Source organism: Lissotriton vulgaris, chromosome 4_1 (assembly GCF_964263255.1).
Source record: "Lissotriton vulgaris chromosome 4_1, aLisVul1.2, whole genome shotgun sequence".
Lineage (NCBI taxonomy): Eukaryota > Metazoa > Chordata > Amphibia > Caudata > Salamandridae > Lissotriton > Lissotriton vulgaris.
Genome location: NC_141691.1, coordinates 382,808,161 through 382,826,916, shown reverse-complemented (window position 1 = coordinate 382,826,916; position 18,756 = coordinate 382,808,161). Strand labels below are relative to the sequence as shown.

The 18,756-nt window shown below is 46.4% G+C and overlaps 1 protein-coding gene across 1 annotated transcript in view; it reads right to left on the bottom strand.

The window, feature by feature from the left end:
- LOC147718779 (sodium/hydrogen exchanger 2-like) overlaps positions 1-18,756 on the bottom strand; it is a 537,314-nt gene that overhangs the window by 11,070 nt on the left and 507,488 nt on the right. Inside the window, exon 10 of the mRNA XM_086918760.1 lies at positions 16,241-16,307. Coding sequence (XP_086774886.1) covers positions 16,241-16,307 — 67 coding nt within the window. The remainder of the gene's footprint in view (positions 1-16,240; positions 16,308-18,756) is intronic.

The following is an 18,756-nucleotide window of genomic DNA, read 5'->3' as shown; positions in this document are numbered from 1 at the left end:
CAAGACCCCATGAAAATGAAAAAGTTCCTCTTTTGAAATGATTAGCTGCCACTTTTTGCCTGGTTTTGTTGTAGTTTTTTAATGTATTGTACATATCCACCCTGTAAATTCTTGGTAAATGGTACCCTGGGTACCTAGAGCCTGGGAGCTGAAGCGGGTCCCCTGAGAACAACCTCATGAGGACCATGCCACTGCTCTTGTAGATTTCAAATCCCTGTGAGGTGAAAAACAACAAAGTGTACATGGCATCCTGCCTGGGTGCCATGCCAGCAAGCACTGCCTGAAGGTATAGGTAAATCGTCACTCTAGCAAGCCTTACAGCCCTAAGGCAGAGTGCACTATATCCCAGGTGAGGGCATATTTGAATGAGTAGACATGCCCCTACAAAACATAAGTAAATTCTTAAATATTGTAAGTGCCAGGGAAGCCATGAAGAGTAAATTGGCTGGAAACTCTACAACTCGAGTTCCCCAGTGCCATTATGGCTACACTGAAACCAGGAGTGTTTGGTCCCAAACGACTCCATGTAATAAATCCCCACTGATGCCAGTGTGAGATTTATTACAATAATGTACTCAGAGGACACCTCAGAGGTGCCCCCTGAAAACATACCAGCTCTGGTTGGGTCACTGTTTGGCTTTAGGCAGCCTGCCAAACACAGACATGTTTTTGGACTCCTGGGTGGAGAGCCTCTGCTCTCTGGGACCGGTAACAATGCACATCCTGGGCACAGGTATCACACCTTCTTCCCCAGCATGGGCCCAGTTCTCGAAGGGGAAGCTTCAAAGGCCTGCCACCTTTGTAATGCAATTCCCAGCCTCTGCTGCTAGCAGAGATGGCAGCCCCAAGTTTACACCACCACTTTGGGTGGGAAAATCAGAGGGGAAATTAAGAAAGACTCAGAGATGTGCCCACCTTTGCCAACTCCACTCCTCAGGCGGGGAAGGCAAAGTTAAGCACACTTTTCAGTTTCCTTCATCTTGAAAATGAGGGGACTCCTTCGATCAGGGCTAGGACTAAGCCCCCCTTCCACAGGAGGTTGGCATAATAGAGGGTGTAGTCACCCCAGGTAAGGTGCCCATTGGCCCTACCTGTTACTTCCTTAAAACATCCCCTAAATATAGTATTTAGAAGACTCCATCAGACCTTAAAACTAGATCTGTGATGACCTAAGAAGACAGACGACATCCCTGTAGAGAAGCCTGAAGACGACGACTGCCTTGGCCCAAGCCCTACCAGCCTGTCTCCACTTTGACGATCCTGCGATCTGTCTTGCAGCCAGTGATGTCTGAAAACCCTGGAGGACTACTGCTTTTGAAAAAGACTTGAATCTCCTATGGACAGCGGACATGTCCCAAAGAACCTAAACTCCTATTACTCCCGGATCCCACCCTGCACCTGACGCCCATGGCCTGAGTGGCTCACCTGTCCAGTGAAATCTCCCCAGAAACCCTGACCTCAAATCCAGCATTGGCTGACCTCTCCTAGGCTCTGTGTTGGCACCTGCAGCCTAATTCCAGAGGCTTTTCCTGATGGCGACCGGCTGTGGTAAGAAGAGTCCGACGTTGAAATGTACCCCTGCACCCCTAGCCCCTTCCAGGCAGAATGTCCTTGGTTCCAGTAGATTTCTGATATGGTAGTATCAGGGGTCCAGGACTTATACCCAAATGTGCCTTTTGAATTTGGGGTGTCATCAAAGAGGCCTTTGAAGATCACAAGACCCTTTCCTGTCCTGGCTCACTACAGGGGGTATGCAGCTCTTTGTGTGTGGATCGGCACATCCCTATTCAGGTCGAAGTGTCAGCTCCTGCCTGCCAATCTACCTCAGAAAGGTCCATCAGCCTGCTGATGGGCCGTCAGGATGCACGTGTCAGCCTCCTTCTCCCTTTGTGTGACTGTCTAGATGAAATACACAAAGCCCAGCTGCCATCCAACCCAGAGGTGTAGTCAGAGACAGGCAGAGGCACTGAATGATTAAAGTAAGAAAATGCCAAGTTCTAAAATTATCATTTTCAGACTTACAATTTAAAATCCGACTTCACCATGAGTTGTGATTTGAAATTGTGAGTCCAGAGACACCAAACTCCAAATTTCTATCTGCTCCCAATTGGAAATTACACTTAAAAAGTGTTTAAGGCAATCCCATTGCTAACCAGGAGAGACAGGCCTTGCGAATTTAAGAGTATTTCACTACCAGGACAAGTAAAACATAAAAGATTATGTGGTACTTTTTAAAGACACTGCGCCCTGCCATGGGCAAGTCTGAGCAATGTTTAAAGGGCTATTGAGTGGGTGGCAAAATCTGTTCTGCAGGTCCACTATTAGCATTTAATTTACTGGGCCTGGGCACATATAGTGCACTCTACCAGGGACTTATAAGTGAATTAAATATGCCAATGGTGTATAAGCTAACGTTACCATGCTTTGAGTAAAGAGCATATGCACTTTGCTTGGAGAGGATGTAGTCTTACGGCTAGAGCAGTCGACCTCAGAGCTGGGGAACCGGGTTCAAGTTTCGGCAAAGATGATCAACATCCTGTGATTCTAGGCAAATCACTTAATCTCCCTGTGCCTAACAAAAATGAATGTGTCCTTCTATAACGAAACTGGTGCTCATGTAAAGCTCTTCGATACCAGATATCTTTGGGTCTAGTTCGCGCAATATAAAACTCTTTAAAAAAACAAAAAAAACGTTATCACTGGTTAAAAGTGATAAAGCACCCAGAATCCAAAAGCCAGTAAAAATGATGTCAGCAAAACAGAAGGTGATGAGGCATAAAGTCAGGGGAAAGGATGCCAGGTCTAATAAAAGTCAAACTACAGGTCAGCTCCTAGCAATTCTCAGGGAACAGGACACTTATTTTCAATAAACCAGGGCATACAATTGGACAAAATTCCAGATTGGTAGTCAACACTCTTAACAACGTTACAATCTTCAAGGGGACGTGGCTTTGACGCCGATGGCGATGGTCGCCTGAGAGCTCGGCTCTGGGACTGAGCCCGCTTTGATCCTGCAGATCGGAGTCCGCGGGGCACCCAAGCCCCCGCAAACCGGAGATCGGACCAGTGGGGTCCTGCTGGGACGCCCGGCGACACTTGAAAACCGGCGGTTTCGATGAAAAACCGAAGTTAAGAGGACCGCGGAGCGGGACCCAAGATGGCGCCCGGACCTTCTCGATTGCTTTGTCGAGACCCTAGACCTGTGGGAGCCTAGTAGGACTTCGCGCATCCTATCTACATCCTATCTCTCGTTGGTCTGGTTGAATATTTGGAAGGGTCCGAGCGCGGTGGCCATCCCCAGACGAACTGTTCATCGCATTTTCGGTGAAATCTGACCACGGACGACCAGAGGCCCCGTGTGGGGAGACGATTCCACGGGCCGCAAAAGACTGCCCCCCACTGAGCGCCTGAACTCGCCGAAACCCCTTGCACTTCATGGGCAGCACAGCGACCTGGCGCCACAGAGTTTCCGGTGGCACTGGTGATTCTCGTTCCAGATCCACATCGATCAGGCGGACCTGCCAGACCTGGCGCCGATCATCCCCGACTCCCTCTCGTTGGATTCCGGCGACACGACAGTGGAACGGCCTGAAGGCTCGGAGGAGTAGTGGACCCTGGCGACGATACTCGACGGCCCTCAGCACAACAACTGCGTGCCAGGAGCGCCATAGTCGACGTCCACACTTGGTGGTGCCTCTGACGAACTTTCCTCCGCGGGATTCAACCGCCATGGGGAAACCAAGGGGGCCCAAAGGAACCACCCCGGCTGCCTCGGACACGGAGGCGCCGGATAAAGATGATCGAGGTGACCCGCACCTGCAACAACAATTTGACCGGGTTCTGGAAGCGATCGCAACCACGCGCTCAGCCCTACAGCAAGACATCGCCCAGGTAGCGACGAGCCTGGGCCTCCTGAGGGCAGACCACGGCAAGCTATCTGACAGGGTTAAGGAGGTGGAGGATTCGGTGAAGGTCCTGGAACCGGCACAGAAGACTCTGGCCGCGACAATGAAGGATGCCCTGACCCGGATTGAGGCCCTGGAGAGGCGGGCGGAGGATGCCGAAGGCCGTAAAAGGCGGAACAATATTCGGGTGGTGGGCCTGCCGGAAAAGATCGAAGATGGCGACATGGTGGCCTACTTGGAAGCATGGCTCCGGGACAAAGTAGCTCCGGAGGGCCTGTCCTCCTTCTACACCTTGGAACGGGCGCACAGGGTGCCGGCGAGGCCGCCGCAACAGGGCCGCGCCCCGCGACCGGTGGTGGCACGTTTGCTGCACTTTCGGGACAGGGACCTCATCCTCAATGCCGCCAGGCATAACGGCCCTTATCAGGTGGAGAATAGCCAGGTGAACATTTTCCCAGAATACACGTATGAGACCCAGCGCAAACGGGCTTCTTTCCTGGCGATCAAGCGTGAGCTCCGGAGCGAGGGCATCCAATATTCGCTCCTGTTCCCTGCAAGGTTCCGCATTATCATGGACGACAAAACCCAGTTCTTCGATTCCCCGGAGGAAGTCTGCAATTGGCTAGAACTTTATAGGGCCGGCAAGGATGGCTTCGGCTCGTCGTCTCAGCTGGCCGTAGAACCTGGGCAGCAACGTCGTTCCAAGAGGCTCCGCAGCCGCCGTGGCAAGCCAGGCAGGCCTTCGACTATGGAGACAATGGCGGAGCGGCGAGGAGTGCTGGAGATGGTGTCTACTCTGTCTGGATTGCAAAGTGGCCCCATTGTGGAGGAACTGGAACCCGGAGGCGAGGGGGCGCAGACAGACACGGAGGAATCAGAGACTGATAGTGTCCACTTGCCAGTGGTTACTCCAGACTCGGCTGAGGGCATGCTGGACGGACAGGGATGACTGGGTGAGCTCCTTCCATTTGGGTGGGGGTCTGAGGCGGGTGTGGTAGGGGAGGCGATTGATTGCGGGATCCGGTGGAGGAGGGAGGGTGCCCTGCTCGAGCAGTAGTTTTTTGTTTTGGGCTCAATCTAGTCTCGGCAGTCCGAGACTCGAGGGCCCATCACTGGCGCCCAGCCCGCACCTAGCCCTTAAGGCTTCCCTGCGGTGGCGACCGCAGGATTAGTCGGGATTGTGGGATTGTTGGGGACATGGTTTGGATGGGAACTAGATGGAACTATTTGGGTCCTGTTCTGGGGAGGGTGGGAGGGGGTTTGTTTCAGAAGGGTGTTGTTCTTTTGTTGGGGAAAATGGCCACCATCAGTGTTGACTTGACTGTCGCTTGCCCTTTGTTGGAGCCTTGGTTGGGAAGCCCGGAACAGACACTATGGGACAATGGTTGATATTGCTAATGTGAAATGCATCACTTGGAATGTGCGGGGGCTTCACACTATGTCTAGGAGGCACAAAGTTCACGCTTATCTAGTGCGTAGAGGAGTACAGATAGCTCTGCTGCAGGAGACTCATCTCAACAAGGGGCGGCGCTTCAGCGTAGATGGAGGGGGCAGGTCTTCTATACCTCGTACTCAGCGTATGCAAGGGGGGGCGCTAATATGGATCAGGGCTGGGGTTCCCTTTCAGGTTGCGAAATCTGTGGTAGATACGGAGGGTCGTTACGTGGCGCTCTCAGGCACACTTGGGGGTAGGGACTTAAGCATTTGCTGCATTTATGCACCTAATGTGGACCAGCTTGCCTTCCTCTCCAGGTTATCAGGTTCGTTGGCCCACTTTCTTTCGGGAACCCTCTTACTTGGCGGTGATTTTAACTCGGTAGTAGACGTAGAGGCCGACCGCTCGCACCCCCCCCTCCCAGACTCCCCTGTCCGCCGGGTGGCTAAAGGGAGGAAGGAATGGCAGACGCATTGGGGGCTCACGGACATCTGGAGGGCACAACACCCAGACTCTAGGGATTACTCCTATTTCTCTGGCCTACATGAGTTGCACGTGCGATTGGATGGGTTTCTGGGATCGGCGGAGTTGATATCCGCAGCGGTCCGCTCTGAATATTTGACCAGGACCCTCTCGGACCACAACCCCCTCCTGGTGGACTTCCGTTGGTTTCCCGGGGTTCCTAATGTGCCCACCTGGAAAATGTGACCGGAGATCTTGGAGGACATAGTCTTTAAGGCGGACCTGGGGGACAAAATCTCGGAGTATTTTACGTCCAATGGGGGTACTGCGGGATCGAGGGCGTTAGAGTGGGACGCCTTTAAGGTTGTGATCAGGGGCTACTGCATTTCTAAAAAGGTGGGCATGCGGCGGGTCATCCTTGATGACTTGGCCGCGGCGGATCGGAAGCTCCGCGACATGGAGCTTCGCCGCCCCGGTCATCCTGAACTCCAAGAGCGTACGGCAGCGGCGAGAGAGACTGTGGCGGCGGAAGTCGAACGGCTACGCTGCTTCGATTATAAGGCCTACACTACTAGGTCGCTCACGGAGGGGGACAGGTCGGGCGCGCTGTTAGCGTGGCTAGACAATCCTACGCGCCGGACCTCGCTGACGACGTCCATGCGTACGTCTGAAGGATCTGAGGTGCACACCCAGCCGGAGATTTTGGGCTGCTACCTGCGCTACTATGAGCAACTGTACTGCAGCTCCTCGGCCAGGGACCCCGCCCTGATTGATGAGTATCTGCAACCCCTAGAGTTGCCAACGCTGGAGCCGGAAGTGGCAAAGGCTCTGGGCTCCGATATCGAATTAGGTGAAATTCGTAGCGCCATTAAAGGGATGGCGAGGAATAAGACCCCGGGCCTGGATGGCCTCCCGGTTGAATTCTACTCCGCCTACGCTGACCTCTTGGCGCCTCGGCTGTTAATAGTCGAGCCACCTTTCGGCTATTACGATCCATGGTGGTGGGATTCCTTTGGGGTTCGGGCCGCCGGAGAGTGGCCCTCAAGACCTTGATGAGGCCGAAATCTGAGGGTGGCCTCGCGGTGCCGGATTTCGAGAAATATTACCTGGCGGCGCAATTGCAGACCTTCACCCAGGAGGTCGCCAGGGAGTTTCGTGGCCCGGAGACCGGGAGGGGCATGGGGATGCCTAGGCATGCTATCTCCTTCATCACCTTACGACAGCGTTTGGCCTTGCAAGACCTGACGCTTGAGGAAAAGACCATTCGATTATGTTGGAATCGCGCCCACGCCCGGGGACAGCTGAGGGTTCCATATGCACCTGAAATACCACTAGGGATGTTGACGGCACTGCCTCACGGGGGAGATTGGTCATGCCTGGGACACTGGGAGGACGCGGGATTGCAGTTAGTGGGGGACCTTTATGAGGACGGGGTGCTATTGCCCTTCCAGGAGATCATAGACCGCTTTGACGTCCCTCGAGGCGACTTCCTTTTATACACGGCTTTGGTCCGAGCGATTCAGGCGCACTGGAAAAGTGGACTGGAGGAGCCGCCTACGTCCCCGGTGTGCCAGTATGTTATGATGTCGGCGGGGACGGTCAAGACTGTCACATGCCTGTATAGCAGATTGGCTAACGATGGGTTGACCCCCCTCGCCACTTTACGGACCCGCTGGGAGGCAGACATAGGGAAGGAGATCCCAGAGACGACCTGGTCACAGCTCATGCGTCGGGCCTGGAAGGGCACATGCCATGCCCGCTTCCAACTGGTCCACTTCTACATACTCCACAGGGCCTATTTGACCCCGGTGAAGATCCAGCAATATTTCGCCGCGGACTCTGCAGAGTGTCCCAGATGCCGGGCCCCTGAAGCGGACCTCCTTCATATGCTGTGGTCTTGCCCGGCGCTGTCCTCCTATTGGCCTGGATTGGGGGACACTCTGAATAGGGTAACGGGGAGGTCCTTAGCGGTCGACGCGGCGGTGGGGCTCCTACATTGGTTCCCGCATACCCCCAAAAATAACATTTCAAGTAAATTTATTGACTTGGGGCTCCTCCCTGCTAAGCGGGAGGTGACCAGGAATTGGAAGGCAAGAGTTGGTCCGACAGGGGCTAGGTGGCACAGCGAACCTTTGAAATGGGCGGCGGGGGAGAGCACTCTGCGATACCAATTGGCTAGGCAGCAGCATAACGAGAGAGCTCAGGAATCAGCACTAGAATGGGAGACGTTAGTGCAGGCCCTTAGAGATTATTGCGCTTCCAGCGATTCCGAGACTGATGATGCGGCACATCTCGAGTCCCGATAATCTATCATACTTCAGATTACTATAGAATCACCCGGGGTTTTCCCACAGGCCTTCCTACACGTACTACAACACACACTGATGGCTGGGTTGGGATGGGAACTAGTTGAATCATTGGGCGGTTGGGGGGGGGGTTTCTTTTGTCCCTTTTGTAGGTTGATCTAGAAAAGCAGATGAAGACCATTGGATCATCCGGACCGGCTTCGACCTTCTTTCAGATCCCCTCTGGTATTCGCCGCCCGACCCTCGGGTTGTGGGCTGAATGGCTGTGTACGCTTATCTTTTTCTAAGTGGGGATTTGATATGTTCGATATCTCTGATTGCACCTGTGGTGCTAGTCCGATATGTAATCTTGGCTAATTCCTGCAATAAAAATATATTTAAAAAAAAAAAACAAAACAAACGTTACAATCTTCAATAGATGCCCTAAACTTTCAGTCAGGCAAACTTGACATCCAAATAGACTCCATGAACCTAATTGCATCACACATTTCTGGAATCAACACCCAACTGGAAACGCTGACTGAACTAATAACCAGAGGTTAGGCTATATACTCTCCTTCCCGGAGAAAGTGTTCTTGTGTTCCAGTACTAGATAAACTGTCCACCCTTCCGGAAAACCTTCTAAGTCTTCTGGAAATATGGCAACCATCTCATCCAAGTAAGCAAACCATAGGGGCCCGTTTGAGAGTCTTAAATGGGCATGAACAAGACTGGAAAGGTGCCTCGAAACCGCACAGATAAACAGCTTACAAGAAGACAGTATATATACTATAAAAAAAAAGGAACGTGAAGAAGTTCAGTCTCAAACCTCCCTCTCCAATATACCTTCTCCATTGAGAGAGGCAGGGAATTCCCCTCCTAAACTCACCAAAATACAGCACAAACATGCCAGAAAGGCAAGGAAAAAGGAACAGAAATCCAAGGAGGCCTAACCAAAGGGGATCTACACAATATCTAGGCCAAAACAAAATGATAGTCAAAGGCCTCCTACAAACAATACACCAAACTCTCTTATCGACACATTGTCAATTACAGACTTTTGCAATAAAAGACACTTTTCCATTGATAAAAAAGCAATAAAAAGTCCAGAGAGTCAAAGGGATTGTTACACACTAACAGAAACCGGCAATCGTAGTGAAAAAGAATGGAAAAAGAAGCATTCCCCCATCAGCACCCTAGTGGCATTCCAACTAATAGTCTGTGAAGGCGCAGTGAGCTTGAACCACATCGTCAGACCTGACCCGGTCATCGACTTACATGAAACTTGTGCCACACCTGAGCAGGGCCTTGCTCCAATTAATACTCTCTCTGCTATGGACAAGGCAAGGCAGGGGCCATCCCAAACAAGAGGGCATATGAATCTCCAATTAACAGATAATGAGTAACCACAAATCATGATTATGAGCGATAAAGGACACGATTGAAGAATCATGTTGTTGCACCAAATGGTTAAAAAGCACTTCAACCACTCCAACTAAACAGCGGCATGCAAAGCACTCATCAGTTTCTGTAAAGCCGTCAAACTCATCAATAGAACACCACAAATCAACCTCCTCTAAACTCTCTTACAATATAAACGCTTGCTCACATCATGAGACTTGCAGTAACCAACTTTTACTAGAACCTGAATATACTTTTTAAGGGACAAGGGAAACCCAATATGCGATTGGTCAGGGACTTTGGGTAAGTACATGATTACTAAGGACCGTGGTCCCTAGACATCTTCTGGATATACTCGATAGTAAATATAGACTAGATAGGTTCTATATTCTTTGTCCAGCTGGACAGAATTTTAATATTCAATAAATATATATAGAGAAAAACATTCATGCACAATTCAAGTGGGACACCACCTGGGTCCTACTACCACATTAAGACAAACAACAAAATAAGGGAAAACGGTTCAGGAAACAGGAAAAAGTCTGCGAACATAAAATTATAGTAGACTTAGATAGCATGGAGACACCATTGCCGGTAAAGTTATACAGTATATTAGCATGCATATGGAGTACAAATCGTCGACGACGTTTCGATCCCTATGTCACAATAAAGGGATCATCTTCAGGACATTAGAAAATTCATGCCTGTATACTTTCTGCCCAAGACAGTACAATTTGGGTCTTAGTACATTCAGTAGCAAGTTTACTACATTTGGTGCAAACCACACGATGGGAAGGAAGAGGGAAAACGGGAAGGAAAAAGAGCAAATAGGTTATCTAGGAGCTAGTGAGCCCTGTATACACATAGAAAATAGCATTAGTGACGGGTGATGCGACGAAACGAAATTAGAACTAGTGAATCTAACGACCGTGTGGAGAGACAAGCGAGACGTAATAGAATAGAGGAGCACTAAAAGGAGGTAGTTTGGCCGTGCGGGTGAAGAACTAGTTTTAAAAGAATTTTCTAGTCAAGGAGGGCAAGGGTCCTTACTGGTTCGTGACTTATAAGATCACAGGGCAGGTAGGTTAAGTGATGTAATAACCGGAGAAACTTCGAGGGGTTTTAAGAAAGGCTTAGGTACAACCATAAATATCCTAGCAACCTCCTTAAAGAGTGACCCTGCCTGCTATAGACCTATCTCCCTCATTGACTCTGCGGTTAAAATCTTGGGCAGAGTCATTTTGGGGAGGTTAACATCTTGGTTGGAAGGCAGGGGAATCTTATCTAACGCACAATATGGTTTTAGGCCCAAAAGAAGCACACTGGATCAGTGCCTTAATTTGCATTTGATCATCAGCAAATATACCGTAGTTAAAAAAGGGGCCTTATATATGGCATTTATGGATCTCTCCTCAGCCTTTGACCTGGTTAACAGGTCAAGGCTGTGGGGGGTCCTTTTGGAAATAGGCATAGAAAGTTCACTAGTAGGCTTCTTGGCTGATCTGCATCAAGGATTGGAGGCATCGGTCAGAGTTACCAGGGATGGTAGATGCACTAAACCCTTTAACTCTGAGAGAGGAGTGAGACAAGGGTGTATCCTTGCCCCTCTCCTCTTCACACTGTATATAAACACACTCGAGCCGGTGTTTTCTGCCTTGGGGGCCGATGTTCCGCGTGCGGGAGAGATTAACATTCCGGTCCTCCTGTACGCGGACAATGCGGTCCTCTTGGCACGAACAGGTGTTGCACTTAACAAGTTACTGGCCTCTTTCGGGGACTTCATGAGTTCCTTAGATTTAAAAATAAACACGCAAAAATCACATGTTATGATTATGGGACTCAATGGCAGAAAAAAGAAACCCATAACTTTTGTTTGTACAGGAAAGGAGGTACATAGGGTCCCTTCTTTTACTTATTTGGGTGTCTTATTCGATGATAAAGGTACCTGGGGTGCCCAACATAAGGCCAAATCGAATGCAGTGAGTAGATCTGCTGGAGCCATCTTGAATTTTGCTAAGAAATTGGGGTCACGACCGACGAACGCCATTCTTAAAGTGTATAACGCTAAAGGCATGGCGATCGCCATCTATGGGGCCACGATTTGGGGAAATACAAGTCCAGTCCTCATTCAGAGGGCAGAAAACAGGTTTCTCAGATCATTACTCACTGTCCCCCAGTCCACCCCCACCTTTACTATCCATTCAGAGCTGGGCGTTGGGTATGTCTCAGACGTTATAAAATCCGCCCCTGTCATTTCCTGGCTAAAAACTTGGCTAAACGATGAGATTTCATTAAATCATAAAATCCTCGAAGATTGCTTAAGTATGGATGGAGCCTTAAAGATCCCATGGTTGACGTATGTAAAAACAATGTTAACCAAGGTGGGATGTATTGATCTTTTTAACTCCCCTGAGGGCATCCAAAAGGAGGATGTCAAAACGATAAAGGCATCACTGATAAATCTTTTTACAGTAGAGCGGGAGGAAATAGAATTAAAAAAAACAACAGTGAGAAGATAATTTTGCGCTTAAAACTGTCCCAGGTCCAGAACCATACCTGGTATTTGTTAATAAACCATTTCACCTCTTTCTTTTAATTAGATTTCGTTTGAATTTAATACATTTTCTGTTGGGCACATACTACAGATGGGATACTCCTGATAACAATAAGCCATGCGACTGTGATCACTTTTCACCTCAGGATACATTACATTTTATTATGTTTTGCGATCACTACGCTAAAATCAAAAGAAAATATCTTGTTCCCATCCTTAGAGAGGCTGGCTTTTTACAGGTTAGGCCTGCGCTCCTATTTCTGCAACTTTTGCACAATACACAAATCACTTTTCATGTTGCTAACTTTTTAGTAGCAGGAGTACGTATCAACAAAATGCGCAGTAAAGGTAACATTGGATTAATTATAAACAAAATACCTTAAGTGTATCTATAACAGATAACAGATATCATGATGTCTTAAAATGTTTTAATAGTCTTTTTAAACATTTGGATTGTATATATTGTTTATGCACATGTCACTTTAAAAATGTTCTCCTTGATGATATGATTTATGATTCATTATGTAAATACATTATGTACATATTTTTGATATTGTCTTTTTATACTTGGTGTATTTCATGAACTGTATCCTGTGTCTCTTTTTATGATTTTCAAAAATCGAATAAAAGTGATTGACTGACCTCCTTTATAATTGAACAAAGTAGAAGGCTGAAGAAGAAATTACATCTCTGAATTGTAGATTTTAAAGCAGCTTTTGACTGTGTCAGGAGGGGGAACAAGCTAAGGAAATGGGGAATTCCCCAAAACCTGCTTTGAGCAATAGAACAGCTTTACTTAGATACATAGATTTAAGTCAAAAGAGAAGATGGTGTGAGAATATCTAGGAAAATACCAACCAACCAAGAACTTAAGCAGGGCTATGTGCTGGCACCTCATCTTTTTAATCTATTCATGGTAGACCTTTCTACAGCTTTCGACCAGGTAAATTCTCATCCGCCTTGGGTGGGTTCGCTCCACCTCTAACATTTGTCTTACGTAGACAATATCATTCTGTTCAGCATGACAAAAGTGGGCCTACAAAAATTAGCAAAGGCACTGGCTACTTATGCTAACACCAACCACTCAGAGGTAAACACTACAAAGACAAAAGTAATGTCTATCTTTAATCAACCAGGGCAGGCACCCATTATATTCCTAAATAATACCCCCCCTGAAAAAGTTTCACAACTTCAAATATCTGGTACTGTATTTGACCTCAATGGGTAGTTTCTGTGTCCAGAAACAATACATAGCGAAGAAAGGGCATGTCCTAACCCACATTTTCAGCATGTTAGCGAAAAAACTGGACTGCCACTCCTTTTAGCCACTATTAGCAGTCATCTCTGCCAAGTAACTCCCAACAATAACATAAGCAAGCGCCACTATGAGAGGGTTAGATGCAGTCTTACTAGATAAAGTGGAGACCAACACCTACAGGTGAGCATTCTCCCTGCTTCAAACATCATCTCCAGCACAAATCTGGCTTGAGTTTGGACTGGCAAAGCAAGACGTGGATAAAAGATCAAGTTCAATGAAATGCAGGTTCAAGATATATCAAACACAAGATACCCTCCTAAATATCGCAATATGGGCAACCCTACAAAATGACCCGCAGTCGGCGAATAAAGCTCTTTGTCCCGCAGTCTTTTTTCCCGCATGGAATCACAACGCGGTCGTTACCATGACCGCGTTGTGATTCCGCATACCATTACTCCGCAAGTCGGAACAACTACTTGAAGTCTGTGTGGACACTAGGGAAGGTGTTGGATTTTAAGTCCAACACCTCCCCCCTCCTCCGCAAGTCGTTATTCCGACTTGCGGAGTAATGGTATGCGGAATCACAACACGGTCCTGGTAACAACCGCGTTGTGATTCTATGCGGGGAAAAAAATCATCATTAACGTTGTTTACCGCAGTCGGCCTACCACAAATATTTAGAAAATTCCATCAACCAATTGTATTTAACTGAATTGTGTGGCACAAACATCACACGACACATTTTAAAAAAGAGCAATATAAACAAAGCTGTAAAATTGTAATGGAGCCTGGAAAACAAACATAAATTCAGCTCTCGATCTCACTCCTGGATGGTGATCAAAAGTTATGACGTCTAGAAATCAGGAGCGAAGCTGGGCATCCCCTTTTCAGCGCGCATTAAACATAGACTAATGATCCTGTGTTTTGGAAGAATACCAGCATTGGCTAGTTGGCCACTTTGGGACTATAGTGGACCCACAGAATGTACACTTTTTAAAGCAAAAAAGAGAACTTTATCCACCTAGTCTGTACCTGTCCAAAACTGCACAATCTCCAATCAATGTTATTTTAAAAACTTTTAATGACAGAGCCATTTTATCATGTAGAGATGTCATATTAGCGAGCCTCAAGCCAGACGACCTGTAATTGAGTTGCAAACGGTGAAAATCCTGGCAATGGCCTCCATCTGATATATAATTAAGTAATTTTCATGCTGTAAATAAAACAGCCTGGCTGGTAAATGGACCAATACCAGTAATCAGGATGATTGCCCGGGGTGGTAATTATTTTAAGTCAATGTGTACTTGGTTTTAGCATTGCAGAGTCACGCTTTTACCTTTGTTCTATTTTAACTCTCTATATAGACAGAATTGCAAAAAGAAATATTGCTATACTTTTAATAAGCTGAAACAATAAAACTATGGTTTGATTGATTTACCTGAGTGCAATAAAGTGTTATTATGACTAGCCCCAGCCTCCGGGTACCTGCCTAAACAAAGTATCCTAACGAAGTGCTTGTACTAATGGAGATTTGTATCAGTTTTAAGAACAAATAAGGATAGTGATCATTTCTGGTAAACAATGCACTCTGGTGTTAGGGAGAAAATAATATTGCAGTCTCTAGAATGATGTATATAGCAGGCTGCAGTGATGTTGATGAATCCAGTTTGCCTGAATGGCCACTGAGACATTTTAAGTGACGCCAAACAATGTGGACAATTGCTATAATGTGCTTCCGGTCCCAGAATCTTCCTACTGATGATGTATTTTATGAACCTGCCCGACTCATGATTTCAATAGCAGGTCTCAAACCGTGACAACACCAGAGCAGGGTCCCGGTTATGTGTTGCTCTACCATGCCAAGCATCCAAGAGAAGGGCATATTTGTGATAACAATTCAAACTGCTGTTTTTTAACCAAAAGTTTGAAGAATCTCGGCATAATTAACTGAAACTTCAATGCCACATAGGCAATAGGTGGTTACTGAACCTGACCCATGTTGAAAGCTAACTTGTTTTATCTGACAAGGGCACGTGATTACTTCCAATAGGATGAGTTAACCAGCAATGTTTCTCACTCCTGGAAAGAAAAGTTAGATCAGATGTTGTCCTTTTTATAGCCCACGCTGCTTCTTAGACTACAGACTCAGAAATGCAACACAAAACACATCAGGTTATACATCTATGTACACACTGCAAGAGCCCTAGCTGAGTTCACAATGGAATCTAAAGCAGCTAGTATAAGTAAATCAGCACTAGGCTAAATCTTCTTATATCTATATTTTAAATAGTATTTGTTCCTTTGAATTTGAAGCCAAATCTTGGGTTTTGGAATATGTTTGTTCAGCTGTCTTGGCTGGAAATATTTGTCCACAATCTTTACAACTTTGTGGGCTGCTTAATTTATGTGGTTCCCTTGGCCTCCGATATCAACATTGCCTTATGGTTCTTCTTCAATGGTAAACAAATTCCACAATTAGGATTCCTCGGTCTTTTCATTTGGGACTTTATGCTTTTTGTTTGGTTGACTGCAATGGTTTGAGTGCCTGAATGTGTACTGAATCTTGGACATTAACTTGCTTCTCTTGACCCATGATGCGGTTGCTTCTTGTTCTAGTTTTTCTCCTTTATCATCCCCCTGCTTGGCGTCGTTTCCCAGAAAATGTGTTGTTAATGTTCTGTTTATATTTATACAAAGTGACTTTATGAAAAGAAACCGCAAAGGGCCTAAAAGATTATGTTATGCAGCAACCAGATTTTGGTAGCCTTTAATATTTCTACGGGGTTTTGTCTGCTTAAAATGTATAATAGGGTACACTGACCAGGGTAATGTGCTCTGCTTTACAGTGATTTTGAATTATTTGACAAGAACTCAAAGGTTTATAAAAGTCGGGGCCTGTGTAGTTGCCTACCTTTCATTCAAGTTATATTCTATACTTACCAGTTAAGGAACGGTATAATTTCGGCCTTTTCCCAGATTCAGAAAGCTGTGAGTAAGCACCTTCCCTCTATGAATTCAAAAAAAGAAAAGATAGTTTGTAGAATCATTGAAATAAAGGGTCACATGCTAAGTCTAAACAAACAGCAATTCCTAACCCTGAAATACCAATATTTAATTCTTTACAGAAATTTAAATTTGAAAACTGAAGGATGCTAATTAAATATTTAAAATTGAAATGAAAGGTTTCCAGTAATAAGAACATAGTGATAATTGTATAGGTGTTAAAAAGTTTATGATATATGCTGTCTTCTAAGGAAATGAAACTGCTTCACAGCCTTAAGTCTGTGTCTAAATCTAAATTGTGTTTTCAAATGAAGCTGCTCATGTCTCTCACGGGTGCGATATTGTCATTCCATTAAAACAAGTAATGCCAGAAGCAATAAGGTTACAGAACTTTCCTCAAGCTATAATCAAGATATCTCGCATGTCATGGACGAATACAATTCAGATATTATCATTAAAGCCATCACAGATGTGTCAATGGGACATTGTTAAATAAATCAGTGAGAGCAATGTTAACAGGTATGGGTTCAGGCACTTTGCATATTTCAGATGTTCAAATATCAGCCCACCTCAATCACTCAGAAGGCATCCTTGAACAAGTGACATGGATCCATTAGTATGTGCATCAGTGACTGGTTGCATGAAATAATGGCGGTGATGTCTGTATCACCACATGCACATTAAAGGCATATACTTTTTGCCTAAACAATGTTAAAGAAACGAACCATTTTTAAAGACGCGTAATTGCAGAATATCCTCTGACGGACTGCAATATTTTTCAACTATGATTGAGCAGATGAATAAAATTGTAAGACAAGATCATTGTTTGAAGTGCTGAATAGGAAAGAGCACATTTTGGACAACCTCTGAATCACTGTTACCCTCCACTCTATATTCTTCATCACATCTGCATCAAATGCTAGTCAAAGATTAAGTGGCCCACAACACATTGATTAGACATTTTGGTTTGTATAATCAACATTGGGCAAGGCTAAACGCTGCAGAATACAGCCTTGGATATTTAATCTTCACTATCCTTGTAGTAACAAATAATTTAATTCAGGAAGCTATGAATGGCAATATTTAGAGTATAACTATACTAGTACAATTATAAATGAAGATAGAAAATTACTTTGACCAAAAACAAGAGAGAGTGAGAAGAAACGCTAGGTTCATCATCCATGTAAAATTTTGCTTCACAAAAAAGGTGCCTAGCTGTTAATTTATGGAGATAAAACTCTTCACTTTTATCTCCACAGATGAACTTTATAACTGTTGATCAGGTGAATCACCAACAAGGTGGTAATTACATATACTTCACTAACCATGCAAGTGTATGTGCATAAAGTACAAAGCGCAGGAGTGGGCCCGGGAAATTAGTTACCCTAGGTCCTGATGAAAAGCCAATAGGGGTAGAGCTAGAAACATGTTGACCTTGTAGGAAGCAAACCTATCATTTCCCCTTTCCCCCTCCTCCCTTGTACAAAAAACCATCTAGGGGTTATATTAAATTGGTCACACCCACTAGTCAGGTATTTTTAAACTTCGCTCTACACTTTAACCCCCCACATCGTCTTTATCATTCTACAGAAGTGGAAAGGGTATGCCAAAACGTGGGTCTTGTGCTCACTCCGCCACTGGATTCAAGCTAGCCTGGCTGATGAAGGCTGATGCCCCGAAACCGGTCCCAGGAAGCTTGTTTCTAATCCAGGGCTGGCTTGGCAGTTCGGGCTGGACTGTTACCCTGAGGAAGAGGGTCAAGACTGATTTGCAAATGGCTGGTTCCAAACTGGGGTGGCGTAGTGAGAAAAAAAACAATGGAGTAAACCCAGATCTTTGTGACTGGGGGTGAATGTTTGCATTGTTCAGCAGTCCATCCATCATTTGTTCCTTTTGCTTTTGTCGCCCTAAGTGGGAAGTGTATGCCCAGATGTGGTACCCGTGCTCACAGCGCCACTGGACAAAATATAGCCTGGCTGATAAGGGGTGATGCCCCAAAACTGGTCAAGGATGCTCGGTTCCGGTCCAGGGAGGGCCTGGCTTGGCAGTTCAGGCTGGACTGTTCCCATGTGGAACAGGGTCAAGACTGATTTGCATACAGCTCGGTTAAAACTGGGGTGGCATGGTGAGAAAAATAACAATAGATTAAACCCAGATCTTTGTGACTGGGGGTGAATGTTTGCATTGTTCAGCATTCCATCCATCTTTTGTTCCTTTTGCTCTTGTCACCTTAAGTGGGAAGGGTATGCTCAGATGTGGGTCCCATGCTCACTGCACCATTGAATTCAAGCTAGCCTGGCAGATAAGGGGTGATGCCCCGAAACACGTCCCAGGGTGCTTGTTTCTGGTCCAAGGAGGACTAGGCTTGGCAGTTCAGCCTAGACTGTTCCCATGAGGAACCGGGTCAAGACTGATTTGCATATGGCTGGGTCCAAACTGGGGTGGCATGGTGA